The following is a 25,649-nucleotide window of genomic DNA, read 5'->3' as shown; positions in this document are numbered from 1 at the left end:
TCACCAACACGCCCATTGAGGTCTGCTCCAACCACGACTCTCTTACTGCCCGGGATGCTCTGAACCGCTTCATCCAAGTCACTCCAGAACTTCTCCTCTAACTCCCATCCGGGCCTCGACCGATCCGGTACGTCTCTTATTTATGGTCATTCGCATCTTCAATTGTGGCACATTTTTACACCGGATGCCATTCCTGAGACAACCATCGGCATTTATCCGGGCTTGGGACCGGCTCAAGGGAGAAACTGGCAACGAGTCTTCTGCTAATAAACCGCAGGAAAGCAACACAAACGGCTTTCACTCACTTTTATTGACCTCTTTTAGAAAATAGCTGAAACAATCCATTAAAACCTTATTAAATCGCTACCTAGAGATTTAGGAGGACAAAACAACAACAATAATCTCCTGTATCAGACAATCCATAAATGTGACGGTGTATGAAATGCAAGACAAACAGGAAATGTCCCAGACATGAGCACACAGTGTGGTGGAGGGTTAGGGTTCCAATTGGAGCTGGGAAGGCACTGATGAACACTGACGGAGCTTCGGCCACTTGAATCGTTGCCCGGGGCCGTTTCTCTGGGCTTCAGTGAAACTTCTTTCCCTTCAGAAACCAAAATCCGAAGCGAACACATTTACAGAAAAAAGACACAACAACACAATAAAGCTCTAATGTCCAGAGCTTCTTCCTCCACCTAAAGGAAGAGAGAGCGAGCGCGTTTCTGTGCATGTATTCCAACAGCAGAATCCAAGGGTATCATTTAAAGGAATATTTTATGAACTTACATAAAGACCAAAACCAAACTGAGGGCGCCACGGTAAACGCCAAAATACAGCCACCAGCTGTTTGCTTAGCAACAAGATTTTAGACAGTTAGCTCTGCCCGAAGCTAACTGTACCTGCCCACTAGCACCTCAAAACGTTCCACTAAACACATTATAGCTCAAGTTTACGTTATAAAAACCTGAGGTGTAAAAACGCCGTTTTCTTTGTGCTAAGTCAGTCTAACCGGCCGTAGCTTTGCGTCAGCAGATCTGGCCCCAACCTTCTCATCAACTCTGAAAGAAGATGAACGTCGATTTCCAAGCATGTATCCCTTTAATGAGGAGAGAAAAAGGCCAAAATGTCCGAGAACTATTGATTCCAGAAGTAACAGCAGCACCCAGTCTCCATACATGGACCCGCGTGAGGACAACACATCTGAATAAATGAAAGTCTGAACATGCCTCTGAGCTACGCCTCAAATATCAGTCCGTTTAAGTTAGTTATGTTATCTAGCATGATTCCTAAAAGCTGGGTCAAATGCAGAGTTGCTATAAAAATGTCAGATCTTTACTGTCTAAAGTAGTTTTAGTTAAACATCCTGAAATATTCCCTTCAGAATGACGAACCTCATTTAGGGCGAGACGCTAGAATGGTGCCTTAGAGGCAGATCGACAACCAGATGTTCCCTCAAAATTCCTTTTTACGGAAATCATAAATAGCAGAATGCAACGTGAAGCCTCTCATGGACCCTCCGAATAACCTCCATAGAGATTCTCATTCTAAACAATGAACCCCCTTTAAATGAGAGCAGGTCAGATCGGAAAGAACACATCAAACGTCACAAAGAGATAATGACAGACTGATAGCGACTGATGTGGGGGAAGAAGAGCAAACACAAAACAGGGGGATGAATGGTGAAGGGATAGAGGGGGGGGGGGGGACGGTGGTTAATCTGAAGGGTGAACAAGCACACTCTGCCTCAGGGAACTAGAAGAGGTGACTTCAGATGGTCTGGTAGCCCGCCTGGCTCCTCTTCCTGCCAATGAGGTAGGCCAGGAGCACGATGAGAACAAGTCCAGCTAAAGCTGCCCCAACTATGATGGGGATCAGCATGTCGTCTTCATCCAGCTGGCACTCCTCAGCTAAAAATATAAAAAACACAAAATAAAGAGCAACGATGTAGATTTATTCCTCCATTTTGAGTTGTTGTTGGGTTTTTTTTTTCTTTATTAGAGGCATTTACCTGTTCCAAACTGCTCTCCGGTCAGACCGAACGGCTGCACCTGGACCTGGAAGGTATTGATGGACAAGTTCGAGGTCACGTAGAAAGTCTGTTCCTCGTTGCATTTGTACGAGCGCCCCGAGGTGCCTCGCAGGTAGTCCAGGCTGCTGTTCCCGGCTGAGAACGCCTCTACAAAGGGAGGGGAGGACAGGCAGTCATCCTCAGGCGACATGAGATCACAAAGCACCGAGTCGAAACGATCAATCAACGCCGATTATCGCTGACACGTCAAAAAGGGAGGACCACAGCGACGTGCACTCACCTTTCATGTCCGGCCAGAGCGCCGACAGAGTCAGTTCGCTCAGATGATACTTACTGGATGTAGCGTTCTGGAGAAAAAGAGCAAGACCGACAAAAGTCAACGCGTTTACCTCAAACTCCAGCTGCCACCTAGTGGTCGCCTCAGGGAGTACAAGGTGAAAGAGAAGCAGGAGGATGACCGGCACATGGACCAGCGAGGGCAGGTCTCGTAACTCACCAGGGTGAAGTGAAAGCTGAGGTTGGTCTTCCCTGCATCTGCTGTGAGCAGCAGGGCGGCGCTGTCGGAACCACACGACCCAGAGACACGAGTCACGTTGGGCTGAAGGTTCACCACATCCTGCACAGTCTGCAAGTAAGAGAACGGTTAGAACGTCAAACACGCCTTAGGCCCGTCAGTAGTCCGCGTGTGCGTGTGTGTGTGTGTGTGTGTGTGCGTGTGTGTGTGTGTGTGTGTGTGTGCGTGTGTGTGTGCGTGCGCACCTTATTCTGGGACACAGAGCTGAAGGTCATGTTGAGCTGGAGACCCATGGACGCCAGCAGACAGGCTGTCCCGTTACTGCCGGAGAGCCTGTAGCTTCCCGTTACGGGTTTACCGGGCTCTTTGTGCGGCGCAGCAGTCGTCTGGCCGGTGAGGGGCGGGGCAACGGTAGCGGCACCTTGGCGCAAGATGGATGCTGCGAAGGGCATTATAGAGGGAGACGTGTTCAATACGTTCAAATATTCATTTCTTCACAGTTTCTCTCTTTAATCAAATAGATGCAAAGTAAAAGATCGAGCCACCAAAAGTCTGTAATTAGGAAACAATGGGCCTGATAAAGGGAACGTTAGGACTGTGTTAGGAGAATAAAATAATCTCATGACCCGTCCTGAACCCAGATTAGTGGGACCTAAAGACCAGCCCGTGTCAGCACTTCTCCATTTTGAGATGACGGCCTCTGTTCCCGCTGCAGATAGCAGCAGCGATCGGCGTACTCTTAACAAAAGTGGAATCGATTCTCAGAACTGTGGAAGACTGCTTTGGTCGATCGAGATTGGAGGTCACATGGGTGATGTGGAACTTGAGACTGCCAGCACACACACACACACACACACACACACAGAGGTCTGAGTGAAATTGAGAAATTGTGTCCGACCAGGTTGCACAATATTGGACATTTGGCTTTTCTGTGATAAAAAACAGTGAAATGGCAATAACTAGATTTGTTTTCCACACTTCTATTCGTAAAGAACGAATCATTCCAACAGGCACGCAGTCGATGGCCGGCCTTCCACGTCTGACAAAACACAAGACGGCTCAAACCCACATGATCTAAAACCACAAAATTAATACTCGTCTCTTCATATAGTCTGGATTTTTCCAATAAAGGAAATATAAAGTTGACATTTTTACAGCTGAAGAGGCAAATAATCTGTACGCAAAACCTGCCCTCAGAACAAACACGTTTGAGTTTCTTTCATAAATCACATCCCACCACTTTCTCTTACAGCCCCACTAATAAACCCAGTGCGTTGCTCTTCCACGCGGTATACAGGAGGTGAAGGGTCAAAGGTCAAAGAGCACCTTCGCCCCCATGGGAGAGCAGACTGCCCTGTGATGGATTAACGCGATGCTGACAAAGTAGACGCCGGAGCAGCCACAGAAACCCGCAGTGAGAGACATGCCCGGGCCTGAACGCTACAAGAACGCGCACGTCTCCGCGGCCACGACGGCGAAGCCTCCGCGCAGCACAGGCGACCGCGGTAAAAACAGCAGCAAACATATTAACCCTCAAAGTGGGCAAACACCGAAATACTCACCGACAATCAGCTGCAACGTTAGTCCCAGACACAAAGCCTGGACGCCGCCGACCTGCGTCATCGTTTCCTCCGGTGGGAGATCGCAGAAAGACCCGGTGCGCAGCTAGCTAGCTAGCCCAGCTGATGTTGTGCTAACTCGGCTAGCGTTAGCCTCACAGCAACAGCAGGAGAACGCAAAAGTCGAGCGTTCTGAAAAATGTTCAGGTGCTAAAGTTCCAGATGGATAAAGCCGCTGCTCGCGGTTCTGGTTTCTGTGTCTACGCGCTAGCTAGCTGTCGCCCGTCTTTAACGCGTTCTCATCGCTTCCGGAACTACACTGACGCCCGGACCATGTGATCAGGGGTTTAAAAACGCCCAGAAAGTCACGTGGTGCAGCGGCAGCCAATGACAACGTCCAGATGCAAAACGTGATTTGCTTCTCCCAGCTGCGACAATCACACATCAATACTCGTCAGTCCATGAGGGGGAGGATTACTGCTGCGATCAATGCTGATCACTGACGATCAGAAAAGGTTCAATACTCAAGATGTCTCATCGGAATCTTTGTTGTGCTTTTTAAAATGTAATTTTTAATTTTATCTTTGATTTTGATACCAAATACAGCACAATTAAGCTGAAAATTGGTTATAATTTTCATTTAACCAATGAAATTTGTATATGAGGCATTAAAAAATCTCTTCAGCGAACTTAAGCAACACAAGGATAAAACATTGATGACCTGTCACCCCCAGGTAAGAGGATTTACTCCCCAACATGATCTCCGATGTGAAGACGTCTACATTTGTGTGATGTGGGCAAAAATAAAAGGTTTAAAGTTAAGCAGATTTCCTCCAGTGTTTCTGGACATGCAGCTGCTTTGGGAACACATTTATGCCACGAGAAATCTGATGCTGCTCCAAGTACCGGGAATCAAATCAAACGCAGCTTTCCAGGGAACGGAGCCGACAGAGAGTCGAGAAGTTATAACTTGAACAGCAAACATCCTTTCTGTGTGCCCGAACCCCAACAGAGGAAAAAGCAAATGTCAAAACACTTGGAAAACGGTTTAATGATGTTTACAACAAAAGAGAACTGTACATCAACGGTAAAAGAGTATCTGTATATGTGTATAAAAACAAAACCAACAAAAATACAGCAGACAAATGCATCAAAATCTACTATGTATCCCAATTCACATACTTAAACTCCTACACAATCTTTCAGTTCTATGCCATCATGACTGGGGGGCGGGGTTTGTTTTATTTGGGTTTTTTTTTATGTCAGATCAGGAAGCGTCCCTCAGTGGTGCCCATGATGGAAACCAGAGCTCTTTACATCAGAGTCCTGGGAAGACAATTTGAAATGCAGAACAGGAGAAAGTCAAATAGAAAAATCTAGGACACAATTCTTTAGAGGAGCTCAAGCTTCCAATACAGAATTCATTTCTGAGATACAGTCATAATATGCACATCGTGTGTTTTTATTTTTGTATTATTTGTTTCCCTCATTAAAAGCTGTGGTCACTTGGGCTGTGAACTTAAAATCACACAACACACCCAAAAACATACAAAAATACTATCTTTAATCTACCAAGAGTAAGACAGTTCTGAGAGTAGTTCCATGCTGTTACAGAGAAAAGAGATTACAACAAACAAACAGAAGATTTTCACACAAGTTTTTTCTCAGAAATATACCAAAATATACATCTAAGCTTTGGAATTACTGAGGCTAGGACTAAAGCCAGTGCTGGGTTCGTCTCTTCATACACATGCTGCAGGGAGGAAGGGAAAGAAACCAGCGAACGATACAGGACAGAGAGATATCTTTGGTATCTGCATTTGTCAAAAGTTAGATATTTGGATTTTTTGCTTTGGGATAGCGCTTGTGAGGTCCTACCACCTCACTTGGAGTAAAGCATTTAAACAAAGTGTCACTGAAGCCCGCCGGCCAGAGTTCTGAGCCGGAGGGACACAGTCCATGCCGAGTGAGGGACCATGATGCATAGTGTCACAGCAGAGCAGAGTCTGTAGTGAAGAGGCGATGTCAAAGGGAGGAGCAGAGGAGCAGTGGGCTGTGGCGACTGCAGGTTGTGGATCCCTGGAGACTACGGGGTTAACGTCCTGGGACACAGATGATGAGGAAGAGACAAATACACTGGAAAGCATTTTCACCAGAGTCCAGGAGAGAAAGTGTCGTGGGGGGGGGGGGGGGGGTGTGTCCTAGCAACAGTGCTTAAGACAGACGAACATTCAGAGTCCTGAGCATGTACAGTGCGCACAGGACTGACCCTCAGTGTGTGTTAACAAGCATCACCCAGCTACAACCAGATTGGTTCGCGCCTGTAGGAGAAGCCCGTTCAGTCCCTGCCCAACCCTCTCCGATCCCCGCCCACAGGCACTGTAACCCCGGCAACGACGTGATGCCGGAGCATTTCCAGGCAGATACACATTCGCGTGCAGCAAAAAAGCAAAGTCAGCACAGGTGGGCCGAGGACTCGGCCGGGATTTGATGCCGAGCAGTGAGGCAGGGGGGGGGGGGGGGGGGGAGATAAAGCCGTTCGTGTACAATCAAGTTAGAAATCTTTGGTTAATGTTGTTACCACAGGAGAGCGAGCAGGTTGCAACGGCACACCATCGGGTGGACACACAAACCTGTCCCCGACCAGGGTGGGGGCAAAGACAGGATTGTCAAACTTAAAGTGTTCAAACAGAGGGATGCTTAAAAGCACATTTTAACTCGTGGTAAAGGGAGAAAAAAAACACACAAATATATTATTATACATTAAAACTACATTTATCACTACATTTGTTTTTCCATCCAACGTTGAGACTCATCAGCGTGCAGCATAGAACATCCAGGTAAAGTAACAGCAGACAATCATGAGTACTGGTGTGTATTGTCTCCCCCTAGTGGTGATACGGTTCTCAATCCTCCACAGAGCACAGGTGTGAACGGGCTTCTCCACTGACACAACCTTGTGTATTTTCCTTTTTTTGTGAATTTTATTTTAAATATTTTTTGATTAAAGCAGGTTTCACTCAGTCTCGAGTTAGAAATGAGGTATACAACAGCTCCTTTTGCCTTACCGGTGCCCTGCTCCTCCTCTGCCAACCAGCGGACCTACTTACTACAATATCAGGCACGGCTGATCCACAAGAACTCATCTGTCGATCACATCATGAAAACAAAGCCTTCAAATCAAGCCAGGGCCAAAAGGATCATCAGCTGATAGTAATTCACCCAGACGACGACAAGCTGCGGCTTTCCCTCTAGAAGCCCAGCCCAGACTTGCTGAAAGGCTTTAGTTCATCAGTAGAGCCCCCCCCCCCCCCCCCCCTCTAAAATAAGTACTCTCGTGTTTCACCATTTCTTGAAAAAAAAAAAAGATGGAAAAATGCACCATAATGGTTTGTAGACTGCCCTCCCTCTTCTCTCTGCTGGGATTATTAGGAAAGCTTTACACACAGGTATCTTCCACCTGTCCAAGTCACACCTAAAAACCACAGGTACCAACATAATCGCCATCCAAAACACCCAAAGTACTCTGTACTGTTTCAGTGAAAACAATGCCTCTCACACACACACACACACACACACAACAATGCTCATGTCTTCTACATCACAATAAGGCATAAATGATAATGTTAATCTTTGTCAAACTAAGAAAGCCAGTGATCTTGTCCTCTCACACTATACAAAACAATTAAAAGGCATAAAGTAATATATATATATATATATATATAAAATCAAATGATTGTTAAAGACAGCACAACACATAAAGTCCACACCGACACCAAAGACAGAAAACAAACTCTTGAAGATTCAGATCAGATGTCAGACTCAGGAGCGCCTGAGAAAGCCCCTCCTGTTGAAGACACCTTACAGAGACGGGACAGACGAGTGTCCCCGTCTCACGCCACAAAGGTCTGGTCGCAGACTTCAGCTCTCATTTTTTTGGTCTAGACAGTTTTTAAAAAAAATTTGATTTTGCAATCATAAAAAGAAAAATTTAGGGGGATTTTGTTCATGTTTGATAAACACTACATTCAGTCTTGATAACGTACTAGTTGAAATATAAAATATGAATATCTTACAAGGGTTCATATATATATTTATGTCAAGAATCAAGAAAAGACCTTTCCTCTAATTCTTAAGTCTTTCCTCAGATAAATATTTCAGTAACACATTACGGTGCCGTTAGCGACTGCTTCCCCTTGCTAGCACATGCTCAACTCTTTTTGTAACGACAAACGGCACTGGAGAAGGACGGGAGCGTCCTGCTGCGGCTGAGAGGGGGAACCGAGCAACAGGAGCGGCCAGACATCCGCCTAGCTGCACAGAAAGGCTTTCACTTTGGCAAAAGAACATCTAAACCTGGAAATACCCCACAAATAGTAGTACTAGAAAATAGCAGTAGTAGGTTGTCGTTTATGTATGGTTCCTATGCATGGTTCAACCGTATAAACTTTAAATGCAGAGCCAGACAGTAGTTATACATTCTACACTGTTCTAGAAACAGAAATGTAGAACGGTGAACCTTATGTTTAAGTGCTGCTGAGGTATATTCAGTCAAAGTAATCCAACGACAGAAAAGAAGGACACCGAAGGACATCGGGGACGCCGCGCGCTGCTTTTTCAGTCTTAGCGGTTTCACCTGCATTCAGAAGCAGCAGCGCGACGCTTCTCTTCTGCAGGATTGAGCTGAATGCGAAGCGCAGCGCCGGGCAGGTTTTAAACGTACTTCACATCCACGTTTGGGGAGCAGCACGTCGCTTCTTACATGCCGGTGCTGAGAAGAGGTGTAGGAAGTCATCTAATGATCAGATCTATGCTTTTACATGGGCGCCCCCCCCCCCCCCCCCCCCCCTCGGGATAGGAGGGTCTAACCACACGCCCTGATTTTCACAAGATGCAGTCATAAAGCTATCGCAAAGCACGCGGGGCCTCAACCCGGCTCAACGCCACTAGGAGTCTCAGCAGAGGGTTGGTAAAGCTAAAAGTTCTTTATCCAGCAGCACCGAATCTGAAATATCAGGTACCAACTCAGTTGGGGGGGGGGGGGCTTTTTACAGCAGTGTGGAGAGTAGAGATTATGTGAAAAGCAAACCTATGTGCGCAGACAGGCACATCAACTACTGAGGAAAACCCCTTTGGTTCAAGCTGTTGTTTTATGGCTGTATATTAGTACAAAACCAGAAACGTGAAACTTTCCAATACGCTTCGGAAAAGTCCAAAACTGCTACCAAAATGGCAAAAATAGATGAGAAGGAAAGCATTGCATTAAATGCCTCAAAGAAAAGGCCCCAGCGATGAGAGAACTCCGACAGAGATGGAGGGTAACCCGCTGACCCCTCCACTTACGTTTGGTTGCGCTGCCAATTGAAACATTGAGCTGAGACGTGTTGTCAGATTACTTTTTAAAAAAAGGTCATCTTTGGAAATTGATCATCAAAATATTGCATTTCTATATTCCGTTGACAATGAAGAGAGATTCTGCACCCATAAATATATCGAATAGACTAAATCTACACCGATTACACACAGCAATTATTTGAACAAATATTTTTGGTATATCTTAAAGTACGTAAGCCAGTCAAAATGACTGCAGACAACAAAAAGACAGAATGTCATTCTTCCCGAAACAGGCAGACTTGCAGCTCGTCAATCCAGTTTTTTTGGTACAGATACTGTGCACAAGTAGATACGACGGTCCTACTATTAAAAAAAAGAAAATAATGACAATAACCTCACGCAGCCAACGCCACCGTAGCTTTGGTAGAAAACCGAAAGCCCAACAAGTCTTCCTCAAACCAGACCGGTCAGCTGCAGACAACACATGCAGACTCCTAACCTCTACCGTTATCCAAAGCAAATCACCCTCGATCGGACATGGAACTGCACATCTGCAGCTCGATCCAAAGCTCTCAGCGAAACCTTTTCAGTCATTTTCTTTAATACGGACCTATTTTACAAAAAGCTCTGTGGCTTTGTCGCCACTGCAGCAGAATGCAAAGTCAGTGTTTCCAGAAAGAGAGACTCGGAGAGACCCATCTGGTCCCTCCAACCCTTAAAGCAATGATAACCTTATATCGGCCACTTATTACTTGTTTTTAAAGCCTTATAACCACTATTTAAAAAAATAGAAAGTTAAATCTTAACTTAATATTAGACTTACAAAGTTCTGGGGGAAAAAAAAAATATAGACAGCAAAGATAAAAGAAAGAAAATCTCGACAATATAACTTTGATATGATTTACATCAAGGCCTGTCCAAAAACAAGAGCTCTTTGAAACTACACAAATCCCCATTAGTGATGAAGAAATGATTATTTTGACATTATTAAATCAGTTTAGGTTGAATGTGAGAAGTGTTTCAGAGAAAGGTATAGCCTGGGAATAGGAGGACATACAAGTGTGTGTATATACAAAATGTGAGCAGCTCGACGGCGCTGAGGACATTTCTCTTCCTAGACACGTGTCGAGGTTCATGACGAGTGCCAGGCCAGCAGCGGTGGACGTCTGACGACGGAAAAGAAACATCCAAGAATCAGAAAAGACAAGAAAAAAATAAGAAAGACAAGCCCAGACTCATTTGAGGCCGTTCTTTTTTTGGTGGCAGCAAAACGATTAAATAATGATAGATATAATGGAAAGAATGCGGGGTGGCTAGTGAAGCGCAGAGCCTATCTCGAATGACCTCACTATTCCCTACATGGTGCAACGGGAACAGTGCACGTGAGAAGTGAGCCACTCGTTTGGGGACGTGGCCCGACTGGTTTCACTGTGCCTTGGAGGCAGCGGCGATGGTCGAGGCCTGCACGGGCACGGCGACCGAGTTGGCTTGATGATGGGCATCAGCAGTGAGCTGCAGCCCCGCCCCCGCCGACACCAGGCTAACGGGGTTCAGGAAGAGCGGCGTGGTCAGCAGGTTGGGCGAGCCGCCGCCGGAGGCGTTGGCGAACAGCAGGTTGCTGCCATCCAGAGACGTGATGGGGATTGTGCCTGAAGCCAGAGCTGGAGACAAAGATAGAAAAGTCGGTGCAGAAAGGAATCTCTTTGAAAACAGAAGAATAAATAAAAACGATTCAAATGATTCTCCAAGTCTCATGGGTCTGGCCTGTATTTTAAAAATACACAACAACAACATGTAAACGTTATCAAACTGACGGATATCATTGTGTGCATGAATAGATTCTTGTAATTTCTTTGGTCGTTTTAATAAATCGTGTGTTTGCTGATTGTAAACCAATAAGCTGATTTTGATCAGAATGTAATATGACACCGTGGTTACTCAGTGTATTTACTCTGATAAGGCTGGCTAAACAAACCAGCATGAAGATACGTCGTCCTCGGCTGTAGTCTCAACAAGACTGCTGAACATTAAAAAGAGCACTTCACCGGAGAACGTCCATGTTGTTGTTTAAGCGCCCAACAGGGTACGCACGTGCAAAGGTTTTATTAATAATGCAAGAACGCTGGCCGTGTCTGCGCGCTGTTCTGGAGGACGGTTCAGATTTCAGGGTTTGGCGCTCCTGCCGTTTACTTATTGACACAAATTACTGCTCATTTTTAAAATCGCCTTTAATGCGCACCAAGCTGTAATAAAACAGGTTTCAGAAACCAAAACCTACGACAGACGGGCCTGGCCTTAAGAAAAACCTCTTCATCTGAGAAAGTCTCTCGGGCTCTGATGTTCTACCGACTGAAATGACTTGCCAGCGCGTGATCAAACAGGCCGCCTGTTGTCGCCTCTCTCGGCGTTAAGCAGAGCATGAAATCTGGGTGTTGCTGAGAGATCTGCACCCGTTTGTTGAATTAAGGGAACCATTACGACATGCTCTGCAGAGCAAACAACGTTAGCTGTGGCTTGAACGCAGTTAGCTGGCAGGTTTGTCTATTCTCCCTCGAGGACACGCCGTTTTCTGACTGTAGATCCGAGTCAGGCAACCTATTTAAAAAGTGAAAGTAATAGAGACCCAACCTACTGGGTCATTAGATGATTCATTGGAAAATATCTGCCCAATCGCTCGTGTTCACAGCATTGGTACACACCTTGGATGGTAGCTAGCGTGCTATTGCTCAGGAGGGCGGGGTTCAGCGCACTGCCAAGGCCACCAGGCGTCAGACTGAAGAGGGCGCTACTGGACACAAAGAAACATTTAAGTCACCCCACCGGGGGAATATTCGGGGGGCTTGTTAAGACAAATACACACCCTGGGGCAAACTGGGAGGTCATCAGCCCTGGGTTGAGCCCCGTAGCAGCAGCCATCGCAGCTAAGCTGGCGCTAGTGGGCTGCAGCGCAGCGGACAGCCCCGGCGCCGCCACCATCACCTGACCCGTTCCTAAGGACGTGGCTATGGACGTCGGCGCTTGGGTGACGATGGTTTGCGCATGAATGCCAGCCTTGCCCTCTGCGGTTGTGGACTGAATGGTCGTCGGCAGTGGGCTTAAAGATGGAGAGCTGGTTACTGTGGTAACCATCGGGGCAGAAGAGATGACGGACGCTGTGTTTGTGGCTCCAACCGTTGAGCCTTTGAGAGAGGAATCCGGAGTTAACCTAAATCCCGATTCAATCCAGTGCGTTTAACACACGCATGCAGACCTGTGTAAGACAGACTGGAGACGCTGGTGCTGGTGAGAGGCATCACTGCGTTTACGGTCAGGGTGGTGGGCGTGTTTATGTTTGGACTGCTCACAAGGCTTGCAGTGCTGGCCACCTGGGCAAAAGAGCATCGGAGAATGACAAAGAATAGTCGGGAATAGCGCACTCCAGAGAGCCGCGGCAAAAGACAGAGAAACATTCCGTCCTCCTCCAGTAGAAAATCTCTGAAAGCGCGTGTCCATCCTTACCAACGGGCTACTGGGGGTAAAGATGGTTTTGATGGGGGTGTTGCCACTGCTGGGAGGGTTAATCCTCTTCTCTTTCTGCCGCCGATTGCAGAACCAGACCCGAATCACCTCCTTCTCCATGTTGAGCTGGTCAGCGATCATCGCGATCTCTTCAGAGGTAGGTTTTTGGTTCTGCTTGAAGAGGGCGAAAGAGCCAGGGATTCCCTGTGAGCACCGAGGAGACTCCTGGATGCTGCTCGTTACTGCCAGCTAGCATCGATCAGCATTAGGTAGTGTGACCAAAAGGCTTTAGATGGCACTGACTTTATTAGTTTACCGGTACTTATTGATATCTATAGTTTCATATTTTGTGTAACTGTTACAATCTGTAATCTTCCCTTTATTTTTACTGCTCCATTCTGAATAATAAATATACATCTGCGGGTTTTTAGAAGAAAAAAGTATTTACATATTTAATAAAATATTAATAAGGGGGAGATTCTGATATTTCTTTTGCTGTAAATTTTAATATTTTCAAAGGCATCACTAAATAGGAGTTCCTCACCTCCAGAAAGCTCTTTTCTAAGGCCACTCGGATGTTGGTCTCAATGCTAGTCCTCTTCTTCCGTCTGCGGTTAATGCCCTCGATGCCCATGCCGGGGGAACCCAGACCACTGGGGTTGGACAGGCCCTGGTCAGACGTCAGGTTCTCTGCACAAACAGCACCGACACAAAGGAAGGGGAGGAAGGTAAAGACGAGGTAAAGCACAGCCCACACCGCCCACTGATCATTACACAACGAAAACCGATGCAGGGCGATCACAGCATCCCTCCTCCTGCTGCTGCTGCTTCACTCTTTAAAGGGGGGGGGGGGGGGGGTATCAGGGACCAACCTGCATCATTGAGCCACTTCTCTAGCAACGGCTTGAGTTTGCACATGTTCTTAAAGCTCAAGTTCAAGGCCTCAAAGCGAGAGATGGTAGTTTGGCTGAAGTCATTTCCATACAGCTTCCCCATAGCCAGGCCAACATCGCCCTGGTGAGGAGGTGGGAAAGAGTTCAACACAATTCATTTCACGCCAACAAGGAAGATATCCACAGATATTAAAACAACAAAGCATATATATTCAATTTGTTTTATACACACACACACCTGTGTAAAACCCAGTTTTATACGCCTCTGCTTGAAGGTCTTGGCAAACTGTTCCAGTTCCTCCAGATCACTGGGCTCCTCCAGAGTGGGAGTATCCAACCGTTTGGGGGGTGTCTGACTGATGGGTAGGGACTGGATAGGTGTAGCTGCTGTTGTGCGGTTTGGAGTTGCAGGCTGAAATTAAAAAATATATAGAAATAGGCATTACGTATAAAGTACAGATAAAAAACGCATCCGCTAGCAGTATAAATGACACACATTTAGTCTGTGTTTATAAGAGAAACTAGCAGCACTGCGAACCTGGTTTGCAAGACTGATGGTTGGTTGAGTGGGCAGGAGGTTAGCTTGGCTTGGAGGTAGTTGAGTTAGAAGATTCTGGGTTTGCAATATGCCTACAGAGAGAGAAAGATAATATAATATGAACTAAAGAACGCTTCCATGAACAATAGAGAATTGTAATACAGCAATACCTTGACCTACGAGTATAAATCGTTTCTGGACCGAGCTCTGGACTCAACTCACCCGCATGTCAAATAAATGTCTCCCATATAAAATAACCGAAAACCATTTAATCCGTTCCGGCCGTCTAAAAGCACTCAAATCAACGCTAATGACAATGGAGAAAACATTTCAATTCCAATGTGGATACAAACACACATGATGCTATAACGCTTCATCTCCATTCATCATTACGCGTCTTTTCCTGTCAGTCATCCCTACCACTCGCTTTCTGACCCACCGCTTATAAGGAATACTCACTCTGTTGGGGTGCATGTGAGATGATGAACTGAGGCTGCAGTGACGTAGCGATGGGGTGGCCAGGCTGCACCAGGAGAAACTGAGACAGACCGAGGCTCTGCTGCTGCAGCTGCTGAGAAGGGAGTCATCAGCAAACTACAGTATAGCTCCACAGCACTGAAACAATGAGCCCGGATTCTAAATGCTGTGATCTTTCACGGCAATGAGTGGGATCAATCCAAGAATCAGTCCTAATTATTAAATTAAAATAATTAATAATGCAGTAATAATGTTCCATGCTTCTATGAAAGAAAAACCAACATTTCTATGGTAGTTCGCTGTCATGAAAAGACAGACAACCGGACATTAAGCTAACCCATGGGGGGGGGGGGGGGGTCTAGGATAACATACAAACTGAAATGAATTATTTGACATTTATAAAGCCAGATGTAAACTAAACTGGAATGTATTCAAATTAAATAGTCCATTGGAGCTCCTGCTGCAAACATCTGGTGTACGTGTGTCTGTGTCTTACAGGGGCGAGCTGGATGGGCTGAGACAGGGGCAGCTGGGTAATGGGGGTCGCTGCGGAGGCCGAGATGCTGGCCCCAGTGGTGCTGTTCTGCTGGCTGGCTGAATGATGCACGGCTGCGGCCAGGATCTGCGCTTGGGCCTGCTGGATCAGCAGCTGTTGCTGCGCTGGGCTCAGGGTCAACTGAAGGGTCGAGAGACAGAGACGGACAGAGGAACGTCGTCGTCATGGGAGATGGAGAGATGAGAAGAGGTCATCCTCTCCCCGAAAACCGAGCTTCAATACCCAAAGTTATCCGTTTCATAAAAGATTTGCGACGCATCCTCTCGACGTGTTGTTACGAGTCACTCAGTAATCAATAAAGAGACACACATTTATTGACAGGTTTGCTGCACTATTGGAGAACGTGATCAGACACGGCATACAGATCGAGACTACTTTACAACACACACACCACTGAGACTGAAGAATGAAACTGGGATGAACTGGCAGGCAGAAGAGACACCAGCCTTAGCCACCAAGGTGAGAGCAAGCGATCGTTTCATCTCCCAGTCTTTCAGCCAGGGCTGACCCTGTTGAGACGTCACCCCCGGTGCACAGCCGTTAGCGCAAAGCAATGAGGGATCGGGCCACTTACTCCAGCAATCTGTCCCCCGGGCAACATTAGCTGGGTTTGCTGCAATACGCCCTGCTGGACGAAAGCCGGGGCAGCACCCAAGTCTTCTGATTTAGACTAGTGGAGGTGAAACAGAGAGCGGGGCTAAGAGAAGAGTCCTGCAGGCATTACTCAACATGTTGAAATATATCTCTTCATTTAGTGGCATAGTTGTCAAAAATAACAACAAGCTCTTTGTTTTTTTATAAGAGAACGAAACACACCTAATTCAGAAGAAAAATCATGACAGTAAAAACAAATGATCAAAGGTCAGTGCAACCTGAGGAGCTGGGAGGAATCTGAATTAAAAAACAAGTGAGAGAACGGGCATTTAAACTGGTCTGCACCCTTCAGAGACAAGGACAGTGAATGAGAAGGGAGGGGAGAGTCGAGCTACTAATTAAAATAACTGTTATGCAGTGCATGTAAATTCTGCAGAGATTTGCATACTCTCTGCCGTCTGTTTCCGAGCAACTGCAGAGCAGCTAATTAGCATACAGGGTTGATTAATCTGCCTCGTTGCCAAGCAACTCAAGGAGAGCCTGGCTCATTTTAATGAACTCTTTCTACTTCTAGCGCTGCTCAAACGTCACACTTTCTTTCTTTAAAAAACTACAAGAAACCGGAGTCCTTGCAGCAGTACATTAACACATACCGGTACTCCTTCCACAACAGGAGGACAAGAACAAGTTTCTGAAGGTAAAGCGTGTGCCCGTGTGCATTACCTGTTGGAGGATGGCTTGTGCGTGCGCATTAGTGATTGCACTTGAGGTTGGCACCGTGTGCCTGTGTAAATCCAAGCCATTGATCTGGATTCCTGGGGACACAAACATAATTCCTGAATCATACTGTAATAAAATAAAATAAAATAAAAAGAGCGTTCAAAATGTTTTCTTATGGTGACGCAACTTGAGCATCATCTGCGACATTAGAAATAAATCTTGGTTAACACATAAAAAGCGACGCGTACAGCCGGGAGCCACACGGGGAAGCTGGACAAGCAAATTAAGGAGGACAAAGTCATTTGAGACAAAAGGAAAACTGAACCTGATTTTTGGAGCAACAGTAATGAGAACCTAATAATAATTATCTAGTCAATATTGCTGCATAAATCTGTTCATACCGCAGGTTTGTAAATCACAAAACACAGTTTAACACTGTGGGCTTCAACCGATTTTCAAAGAATAAAAGAGTATTTAATGAACCCATTATTATGATCGTTTGAATCAGAATCATTGACGCACCATGACAGGAGAAATTACACTTAATTTGACAACAGCTCAAAAAGAACGTGGAAAGCTGCAAAGCTTTTAATTAGATAAATATTTTTGAGATTGTGCTGCATTTAAATAAAAATAATTATGATAATTAAACCTGTTGAATAAGGAGATCAAACTTTGCACATCCTAATTTCAGCCTTTAAAAAAATAATAAAAGCTGGAGTCACTCACCGGTATTTCCGTCACCAATTTCCATTGCACATTTAGCAGTTTCTGACTGATTATTCACTTTAGCATCTGGAAGAGCCAGACAGAGACACAGAAGCGTTCTCAGTTTTATCACTTCAGTATATCCCATAACTGCTAAAATCATCACGTCACAGTCATCCATCAGGCAAGCAACATTGCAAGAAAAATAATAATAATCACAAACACAATGCAATCGCATTTGCAGTCACAGCCTTTATGACAGATGACGCTACAGGTCATTCTTGTTTGTAAAAAATGCGCCAGATCAACATTTTCCTACGTCACACAAGAACGCCGAGCAAAGACCGAATCCAGCCGAGCGCCACCACAGTCCGAGAGTCAACTCACCTACTTTTATTTTCCAGCATGGTTGGAATTATCACCGAAAACTGCCTGTATCGGGCAAAACAACGACCGGGGTGGGCGGCACTCCGTTCCACCTCCCACTCGCCAATGTGAGCAACAAGCCGAGTTTAACACAACCGATGCACAGACACAGCACCACCGTCCACAGTCCGGTTCACCGAGATACCCACACTGGGAAAGCCAACAGGGTTTCGGCAAACAGCTCTCCTTCCCCCTCCTTCCCTCTTTTCTTATAGCTCTGCCCACTCTTTTCCTCGCTTCCCCCCCCCCCCCTCTCTCTCTCTCCTGTGCCAAGACTCTGTACTTCTGAAAAAGTTCAACCTCTCCCTCGCTTGCTGGAATGAAACGACAAGTGCAGCTGGCGGCCTCCTTCAGCTCTGCTCCCCTCCCTCCAACTCCATAATGAAGCCCAATCAGTATTCAGCTGATTAAAGCCGTATGCAAATCAGCCCCTGCCTCGTTAGAAACGCAAGGCTTTGAAGTCCTGCGAGCGACGCACTTCACATCGGGCTCTGAAAGCTTTCTGCATAATTTAAAGCGTCATAAATATTTATCAGCTCATTAGCATATTAATTGGATGGCTTTTGGAGGATGATAAAAAAAAAACAGGGGAATAAGGGTGATACACAAAATGGAAAAAAGGTGCTCAAACCAACACTTGGAGACAAGCGGGAGGCAGCAGCACTAGATCAATTGTTGTGCCAGTGCATGGCTAAAAATTAATTAGGGAAGAACAGGTAAAAGGCTGAAGATATCCCAGAATGCATTGTGATGCCTGACGGCCATGGTCTGCGCATGTTAGCAGGGCGGATTGCATTAGAGAAAGTCCAAAGCTGCTCATTTAGAGCATTTCCAGCGTGGAGAGGAGGCCTAAACCAAAAGGGGGTACGAGGGGGAGGGGTGGGGGGTGCTCACTCAATCGGAAATAAATAACTCCACATTAATCCACCTCAAGCCTGTCATTACTGCTGGACCCCTATGGCTAAAGCATTCCACAGCAAGGAACGAGAGAGTGTGGGTGGCAAGCTGCGGCAGCTATGTTTAAGAAGTGTTTGAGGATTAGCATATGTAGATTAGCTTTATATTTTATTAGCATTTCATCTTGAAGCTTTCTTAAATTCATTTGCGGCATGCTCCTAGAGTTACTGCAGCAGGAACCCAACACTTCTACGAGCTGGGCAGGTGTCCAGTGAATCAGAATGACTGGACTGAAATGCATGACTGACCCGAGGTCTGCAGGAGAAGGTCTACCAGCGAAATCCCACAACAACCGCTTCACTTACCCTGCAGCCAGGCGAAAGGCCTTTACATGCACTGCATGCTCATACGCAGTCTCACAAGCACTGGACTGAGGGGGGGAAACAAGGGTTCAAACCTGCCCCCCCCTGTCATAAAATCTCAAAAAGAAGAAATATATAAGCAAACAATAACTTCCAAATGCTTGTTGTGATTAATAAACCTACGGGCTTAAATTGGTCTAATTTTAGAGTAAGCCGCTTAGAATAATACGTTAACTTTAGCATGCAACAGGTGTGGTGACTTATTCCTGCTTGAATGTCATTGACTTTAAAAAAATAACCGAATACTACCCTACCGTCCCTACCCCTCTCTTTAAAGTTAAGTGCTAACCTGACCTCACTGGATTTCCATTGTGAGATCCAGCAATGCCACAAGCGTAGAACATCTGGAAAGGGATTGGCTTTCAAACGTCAACATTTGTATGTTACCAAATGTGGAAATACCAGCCAAGTAAATGTAAAGGCAGTAATCAATAGAGACCGTCAACACATGGGCTCTTACTGTGTTGACTAGTTTGCCGAACCCTGCAGTGGAACAATGTATTATACAGCCATCCTAGAATTTTAATAGGTAGCTCATTAGTGTTGTAATATGGAAGACTGACTGAATAAGGCAGAGCCGTTAGTGTGAATAGAGATTCAACATGAAACAGAGCAAAACTTAATAAGCACATCTGCATTCGGCCCGACTATCTATATTCTTCGTCTTAAACATAGACATGATTGTTTGTAAAAATGCGGCAGCTCGATTTTACTCTGTCATCTCGGAGGACAACACATACCCAATTATTACCCTGAATAGGATTAATTTTCTACATTATTTAACATACCTATAAGAAATGAGGTGCATAATAATTCTTACAATTCCCGGACAGATTAAAATGTTATTTATCTTAATACTATTTTTACAGATAACGGCTAATCTATCTGCTCTACTTTGCCATTTCATTCTTGCTCTTGCTCAATCAGGAATTCCTCACTTTACTGAAAATGACAAAAACAGCAGCCATTTGCTCCGATAACAGCGGCGCACATCTGATTAGTTATGATTGTATTCTTCCAGTGAAAACGCTTGTCTGACTGGAGCCTTCATGGAGGCCTTCTTGGTGCTTTCAGAGGCATGTCCTGAATTTATTACTGCAAATGATGCATTATTCATAACAACCGTGTTTACATCAATGAATATTCATGAAGGAACTACGAGGCTAGAATGAGGGTGGAACTGTAAAACTAATTAAATGAGAAAAGTAGCCTAAGTGCGAGGAAGACAAAATCACTTCTCATGTGTTCCTTAATATAATTAACTGATTAAAATAGGCTACTTATTCCTTTTTTGGAAAGACTGCATATATCTTTTTTTTTCTAAAACAACATACATATTTTCTTGGCTTGAATTAGAAAATAAATTTTAAAAATATAGTTTGCATCTGTGTTACAGTAAATCTCAAAATTCCTGCAATATGATCCTATCGCTACTGTGGGCGAAATAGCTCTCCGACCCTCCATGTAACAATGCAGTCAGGGTACGGACTACGACTTAGTTACCGAGTGTATCTGCATCACAAAGAATAAATCTAATGGTGCGTTCACACAGAAAGTTATGCGTTATCAGGCAAAGGCTGCACCGCCTTCAAAAAGACACACACACACATAACTTCCTCTGTGGTTGATCCATAACTTATGACTTAAGTACAGTAAAGAAATCTGACTGTAAGTGAAGGGCACACACAAGAAATGGGAACAAAGCCAAACAGTCCCAAACTCAAAGTCAAGCGAGTCACGTGAACATTAGCCACACTTTGTCCAAACACACTGATAAGGCCGAGAAATGACGCTGAATTCAATTATTCAAACAAACCACACAAAGACACACAAGGGGCTACAGTTGCATATATCCTGTCTTAACTTGCAAAAGCAGGTGTGACTCTCAAAGAATTTCCCCCCACAAACATCACAACGGTATAAATCCTCAACGACAAAGAAGAGAACGAAAGACTATAAATGTAAGTGTCGCCAGCAGCACCACTCTTATATGGTAAGCACATTGTCAAAATATGGTCACGAATAGCATAAAACAGCATGACATGTCAATCATTACGGATAACCCGGTAGAAGTACGTGGTAGTATCTCCAGAGACCCTGTGTGCGCCTCTATCTTCCTCTCATTATCGTAATTCTGCTGTGTTGGGGACATTTCTGCTCGTCAGCCTTTGGGCAGTGTGCTCGTAGCTCCCATCTAATTACAGTGTACAGGATGTGAGGAGGGACCATGGGTAAAAAAAAATAAAGCAATCAGGTCATGTTGTCCCCGTCTGCCCGTCGTAGATATGTAAAGAGCAATAGAGGTTGATTTGACATGCATTCTAAAAACTGTATCACACCCCATCATTGGGCTGTGGCAGTATTTTCTGGCACTTTGTTCTTAGCATGGTGGAAAAGCAGCATATATCCAGGGGATGGTCATTAACTGCAACCACCAACCCGCTGAAGAAATGTGCCGTTTCTTTCATGAATAACTAGCAAAATACATGGCATGTAGTGCTGCAATGATTCATCGATTAAATAGAGTAATTCGATTAGAAAAAAAAAAGGTTCAAATTCAATTCTGTCCCCTCGAGGATTTGTTTAATTAGCGTTGCGTATTAAAATCATCCATAAACTGCCGCCGCCCGGAACTTTAAACGATGCTCATTTCCGCACGAGAGGGGAAGCTGCCCGAGCATGTCCGTGGGAAAGCCAAGAGCGGCAGAGCATGCAGAGTGAACACAGTCCAGTGTGGCGGCGGCGGGGAGCGTGGAGAAAGATGGAGAAAAGAACGACAATGAAGGACAAAAAGGGGAAGGAGTCCAAAGAAAACGACAGAAAATGTACAAATTTGGGACGCGGTGCAATGTTTGCACTGTCAAACACAGCTGGCGTATGACAACGGTACTACATCGATGTTGCAGCATTTAAACAGGAAGCATCCAGCACATTTATCATCCAAACAACCGGAAACAAGGTAAAATCGATAGAATCGGCTAACGCAATGTATATGCTAGCTTCATAGAACTGAAGTCCCTCTTTTCAATCCAATTAATTGATATATTAATCCATAGCTGCAGCCCTAATAGCTTGTAACCAAGGATATAGATGTTCCTCTACTGGATTCACTGAATTTGTACTGATGTGAATGACCACAATCTCTATCACAGATTAATGTGCAAAATAACATTAAAATCACCAAGAAGAAACATGGTTAAAACATAAAAAGTAAAATTAAGATAGAAATTATGTGATTATAAAGCATGACTGTAATTCCAATGGACTCTGTCCTGCAGGTTTATAAGAGATGTGGACCTACCATGTCAGTGTTACACAAGGATACACTCCCCTTTGAGGAGGCTTAAAAATTCTGCTTGTGTAGATGGAATATTTATTCTCCAAACTAATTTGCAAAACTAGTTTATTTTTAAGTTATGCCGTATTGCTTACAGAAAGTAGGCTATTGCATTTGAGTCAGAAAGAACAACAACAAAGTGCAACAATTAGGGAACAGAAATACTAAATAACTAGTGCAAAAGCAAGTTCACGCCAAGCCTGGCACAACAAAAACCAAGTGCAGCAATTGAAATTTGGAAATCCAACATGTTCACTTTGTCTGGTTTGAGGGAGATCTCAGCGGAGTACCAACATTGGCAGACGCACCGACTACAAGCTCAGAGTGTTTCTACCTCATATGATCGATCATTTGTGTTCTGGCAACCTTTGGCAGAATAGTGAAACAAGCCTTAGTGTTAATCAATTAACATTAAGTATATGGACATTATTGTGTGTTCAGTGCAAGCTTACTTTATCAGTATGATTCATTCATATAATTAACTCATCCTTCTCTGTGGAGATAACAATAATTACACACATTAAAGAAGGCCCCGAGGCTTATGATTAATACCTTTCCTCCACTTTACAATGAAGCTGAAGTGAGCAACAGACCATTTCTTATTTATTTATCCAGTGGCCCTTAAACATAGAAAACAATCCAAGACAATTCCAATGACTAAAACATGACAATATTTTTATAATTCACATTCAACTACATATGAACTCCTCATTCTTTCAACAAGAAAAGACTTAAATACATTGTACAAATTATGTGACGATGGTCATGAACACCATTACTGCGGTATTATGGTTCTATACACTTATTGCCGTAGCCGTCCATCAGAAAATATAAAGTCATGATACTCAAGTGTGTAAATACTTTCACGTCTTAAACATTCCTGTATCAGAGATAGTATCATCCCATCCTAGGTGCTGTTATTGCTACAGTTTGGGCTACCTCCTTTGAAACTAAGTAGCAAAGCTATCTCCATGGCATAGAAAAAGAGCCATCAAGCTGCGTCTTGCCCGGCCTTGAAAGCAGCAGAATGAATAGTAAGAATGTCCTGCCTGTTTTTATTGTGGCCTTCCGGAAGTGGGCCCCACTACCCCTCCCTGTGCCTGGGGGATACAGGTACACATTTTCTATTGGGCACAGACAGGCCAAGTCAAAACTCCTGAACAAAGACGGCCACAACAGAGAGAAAAAAATACATTTAAAATAAAGTAAAGACAATTATAGTTACAAAAATAACTCGACAAACGCATACTAATGAGGTTGGAGCACCATCCCAGATTACTCCCACTAAAAGCACATTAATGCTCAGAAAAACTTCAATCAAACTGCACAAAAAAAAAAAGCACCTTCAACAAAACTCTCCTGGCATCATCTTCGTCAGCTAACAGCTAAAAACGCTAGCTTCTAAGCGACTGTGCCAAGTTAAGGGCTTCACGCTCGCCTCTCGGACAAGTTTCATATTTGAAAAGGCAGAAACTCTCTTTCAGTAATGCTTTTAAATCACTGCCGTCATAAAAGTGTTAACAACGAGTTTTTGCGCCGCGCAAGATGAGCACAAACTTCTCGTCGGCTGATGGAATATGCTGAACTCCGCACTCCGGCTGAGGCAGGCCCGCATGAATAACACAACAGGCTGCCATGGCTCCTCTGCGCCGAGCACAAAAGGCTGAGGGAAAACGCTTTGCTATAAAAAATCACGTCGAGCCGAAGCTGTGTGTTTAAAGAAATCCATGCGAGCCACATTTCGATTCATTCTCATCAAGCAGCGCTTGAAAACAAACAAAGCGCAGGCACGATCCGGCTAGCCAAAATGAATATGCAAACATCTCTCAAAAGCTGCACGCCAGTTCGCATCAACAAAAAAAAAAGCCAAGCGTTAGCAAGCGAGCTAATGCTAGGTTGCTAGCATCTTCATTTGAATCAAACTGCGTTAGCGAAACATATAAATGTCAATATATGAACCACAGTCACATCAGTGATTACTAATAAAATATGCTAAACTGTATTTGTCGACAGAGGTATGAATATGTAGCGGCGTACAGACGTCTAATCACACAAAGGGGGGGGGAGGCATGTTCCCAAGTAATTTGCCGTCGCACTGCATTAGCTCGTTTCCTCCTCTGTCAAACTACTGTTGGCTAGCTGCGCGCTAACTAAAGCGGAGCCGCAAATCGCCCGGAACCGTGAGCCGGCCGGTGGCGCATCTCTCCCCCGTTTATCGGACATTGTGCGTTACACAGTTTGAATATGAGTATGAATATGTAAAATGCTGTAATCATTACCTGGTCCTGAACTCTCATCTTGACTCGCTGCTCCTCCGTCCGCCATTTTGAATATTTAACCCTAAATCCCAGCCCTGACTACATACGCACGCGGGCACGGGAGCAGACACGCGCCTACTCACGAGCTCCGGGGCAAAACACAGCGAGGTGTGAACGGGGGTGTAGCGAGAGCTGCCTTATTTACATACTTAAATAATCATATAACTCTTATTAAATCCGCCAGCAAGAGTTGGAGAAGGTTGCATGATTATTCACGTTTGTTTGTTTGTTTATCTGTGCGTCTGTTAGTTTTCTTTTTGCTCTTTCATCAACACCTTATATTATTAATGATCGTTTAATAAATGATGACGTGCAATCGATAAGTTGTCCCTTTAATTACAATTCTCGTTGATTGAATGAAAAAGGTTACATTTTTCAAAATAATAAAAAGTTATTAATAATAAAAATGCCCACACACACACACACACATACACACATCACACAAATCCAGAAGCACCAAATATTCAATTGTACTTTCCATGAAAAAAATCACCAAAATGGTCCCGACTCTAACTTCAAACTATGGAAAGGGAAAATATATAAATGACTGAAGTTGCTAAATTGTTATGACTGATTTATGTACAAAGTCTGATGAAGAAATATAATACTAGCGCTAAAATGCAGAAACAAGTAGAATGCTATTGCATCAGACCTAGAATAGAAACAGCTGTGACCCACAGTGGCTGCAGATAAGACAATGAGGTCATCTCCTCTGTAAGAAAATGGATGGATGGATGGTTATGTTTTGTATTGAATGCATTCGGTGTCATTACTAGTGCAATACTGCAGCCTGCAGGTGTGTATGCGTGTGTGTTTGTGTGTAGGAGTG

General features: G+C 44.6%; 2 protein-coding genes across 3 annotated transcripts; both read right to left on the bottom strand.

Moving 5' to 3' along the window:
- Positions 1–291: 291 nt before the first annotated feature.
- Positions 292–4,371, bottom strand: lamp1b (lysosomal associated membrane protein 1b). Of its 2 annotated transcripts, none has more exons than XM_068746048.1 (6): positions 4,106–4,371; positions 2,789–3,372; positions 2,526–2,654; positions 2,310–2,376; positions 2,009–2,176; positions 292–1,907 (listed from the first exon to the last, which is right to left on the bottom strand). In XM_068746048.1, the coding sequence occupies exons 2-6, from the start codon at positions 2,993–2,995 to the stop codon at positions 1,768–1,770; spliced, it is 711 nt and encodes a 236-aa protein (XP_068602149.1). In that variant the 5' UTR covers positions 2,996–3,372; positions 4,106–4,371; the 3' UTR covers positions 292–1,767. The 2 variants fall into 2 exon arrangements, with proteins under 2 accessions (XP_068602149.1, XP_068602148.1); XM_068746047.1 differs by having other exon boundaries at positions 2,789–2,982.
- A 6,399-nt stretch (positions 4,372–10,770) lies between these two features.
- pou2f1b (POU class 2 homeobox 1b) lies at positions 10,771–24,827 on the bottom strand. Its single transcript, XM_068746231.1, has 16 exons — positions 24,782–24,827; positions 17,442–17,507; positions 16,716–16,807; positions 15,973–16,068; positions 15,339–15,518; positions 14,825–14,936; positions 14,536–14,541; positions 14,366–14,457; positions 14,066–14,239; positions 13,812–13,948; positions 13,479–13,638; positions 12,935–13,108; positions 12,687–12,801; positions 12,297–12,615; positions 12,136–12,224; positions 10,771–11,097 (listed from the first exon to the last, which is right to left on the bottom strand). Exons 1-16 carry the CDS (start codon positions 24,825–24,827, stop codon positions 10,862–10,864), a joined length of 2,094 nt encoding a protein of 697 aa, XP_068602332.1. The 3' UTR covers positions 10,771–10,861.
- Positions 24,828–25,649: the final 822 nt, after the last annotated feature.

This window comes from Brachionichthys hirsutus, chromosome 12 (assembly GCF_040956055.1).
Source record: "Brachionichthys hirsutus isolate HB-005 chromosome 12, CSIRO-AGI_Bhir_v1, whole genome shotgun sequence".
In the NCBI taxonomy this organism is placed as follows: domain Eukaryota; kingdom Metazoa; phylum Chordata; class Actinopteri; order Lophiiformes; family Brachionichthyidae; genus Brachionichthys; species Brachionichthys hirsutus.
The sequence above is the reverse complement of the archived record's forward strand: the minus strand, read 5'-3'. Positions and strand labels throughout refer to the sequence as shown.

Coding starts and splice junctions, on each gene's coding strand:
- pou2f1b (XM_068746231.1), bottom strand. CDS start 24,827: ATGGCGGACGGAGGAGCAGCGAGTCAAGATGAGAGTTCAGGACCAG. Junction 16,069..16,715: donor CACAAGCCATCCTCCAACAG/GTAATGCACACG, acceptor CACCTCCACTAG/TCTAAATCAGAAGACTTGGG. Junction 14,937..15,338: donor AGCCCATCCAGCTCGCCCCT/GTAAGACACAGA, acceptor CTCCCTTCTCAG/CAGCTGCAGCAGCAGAGCCT.
- lamp1b (XM_068746047.1), bottom strand. CDS start 4,166: ATGACGCAGGTCGGCGGCGTCCAGGCTTTGTGTCTGGGACTAACGTTG. Junction 2,983..4,105: donor AACGTTGCAGCTGATTGTCG/GTGAGTATTTCG, acceptor TGCCCTTCGCAG/CATCCATCTTGCGCCAAGGT. Junction 2,177..2,309: donor GCTCTGGCCGGACATGAAAG/GTGAGTGCACGT, acceptor CTCCCTTTGTAG/AGGCGTTCTCAGCCGGGAAC.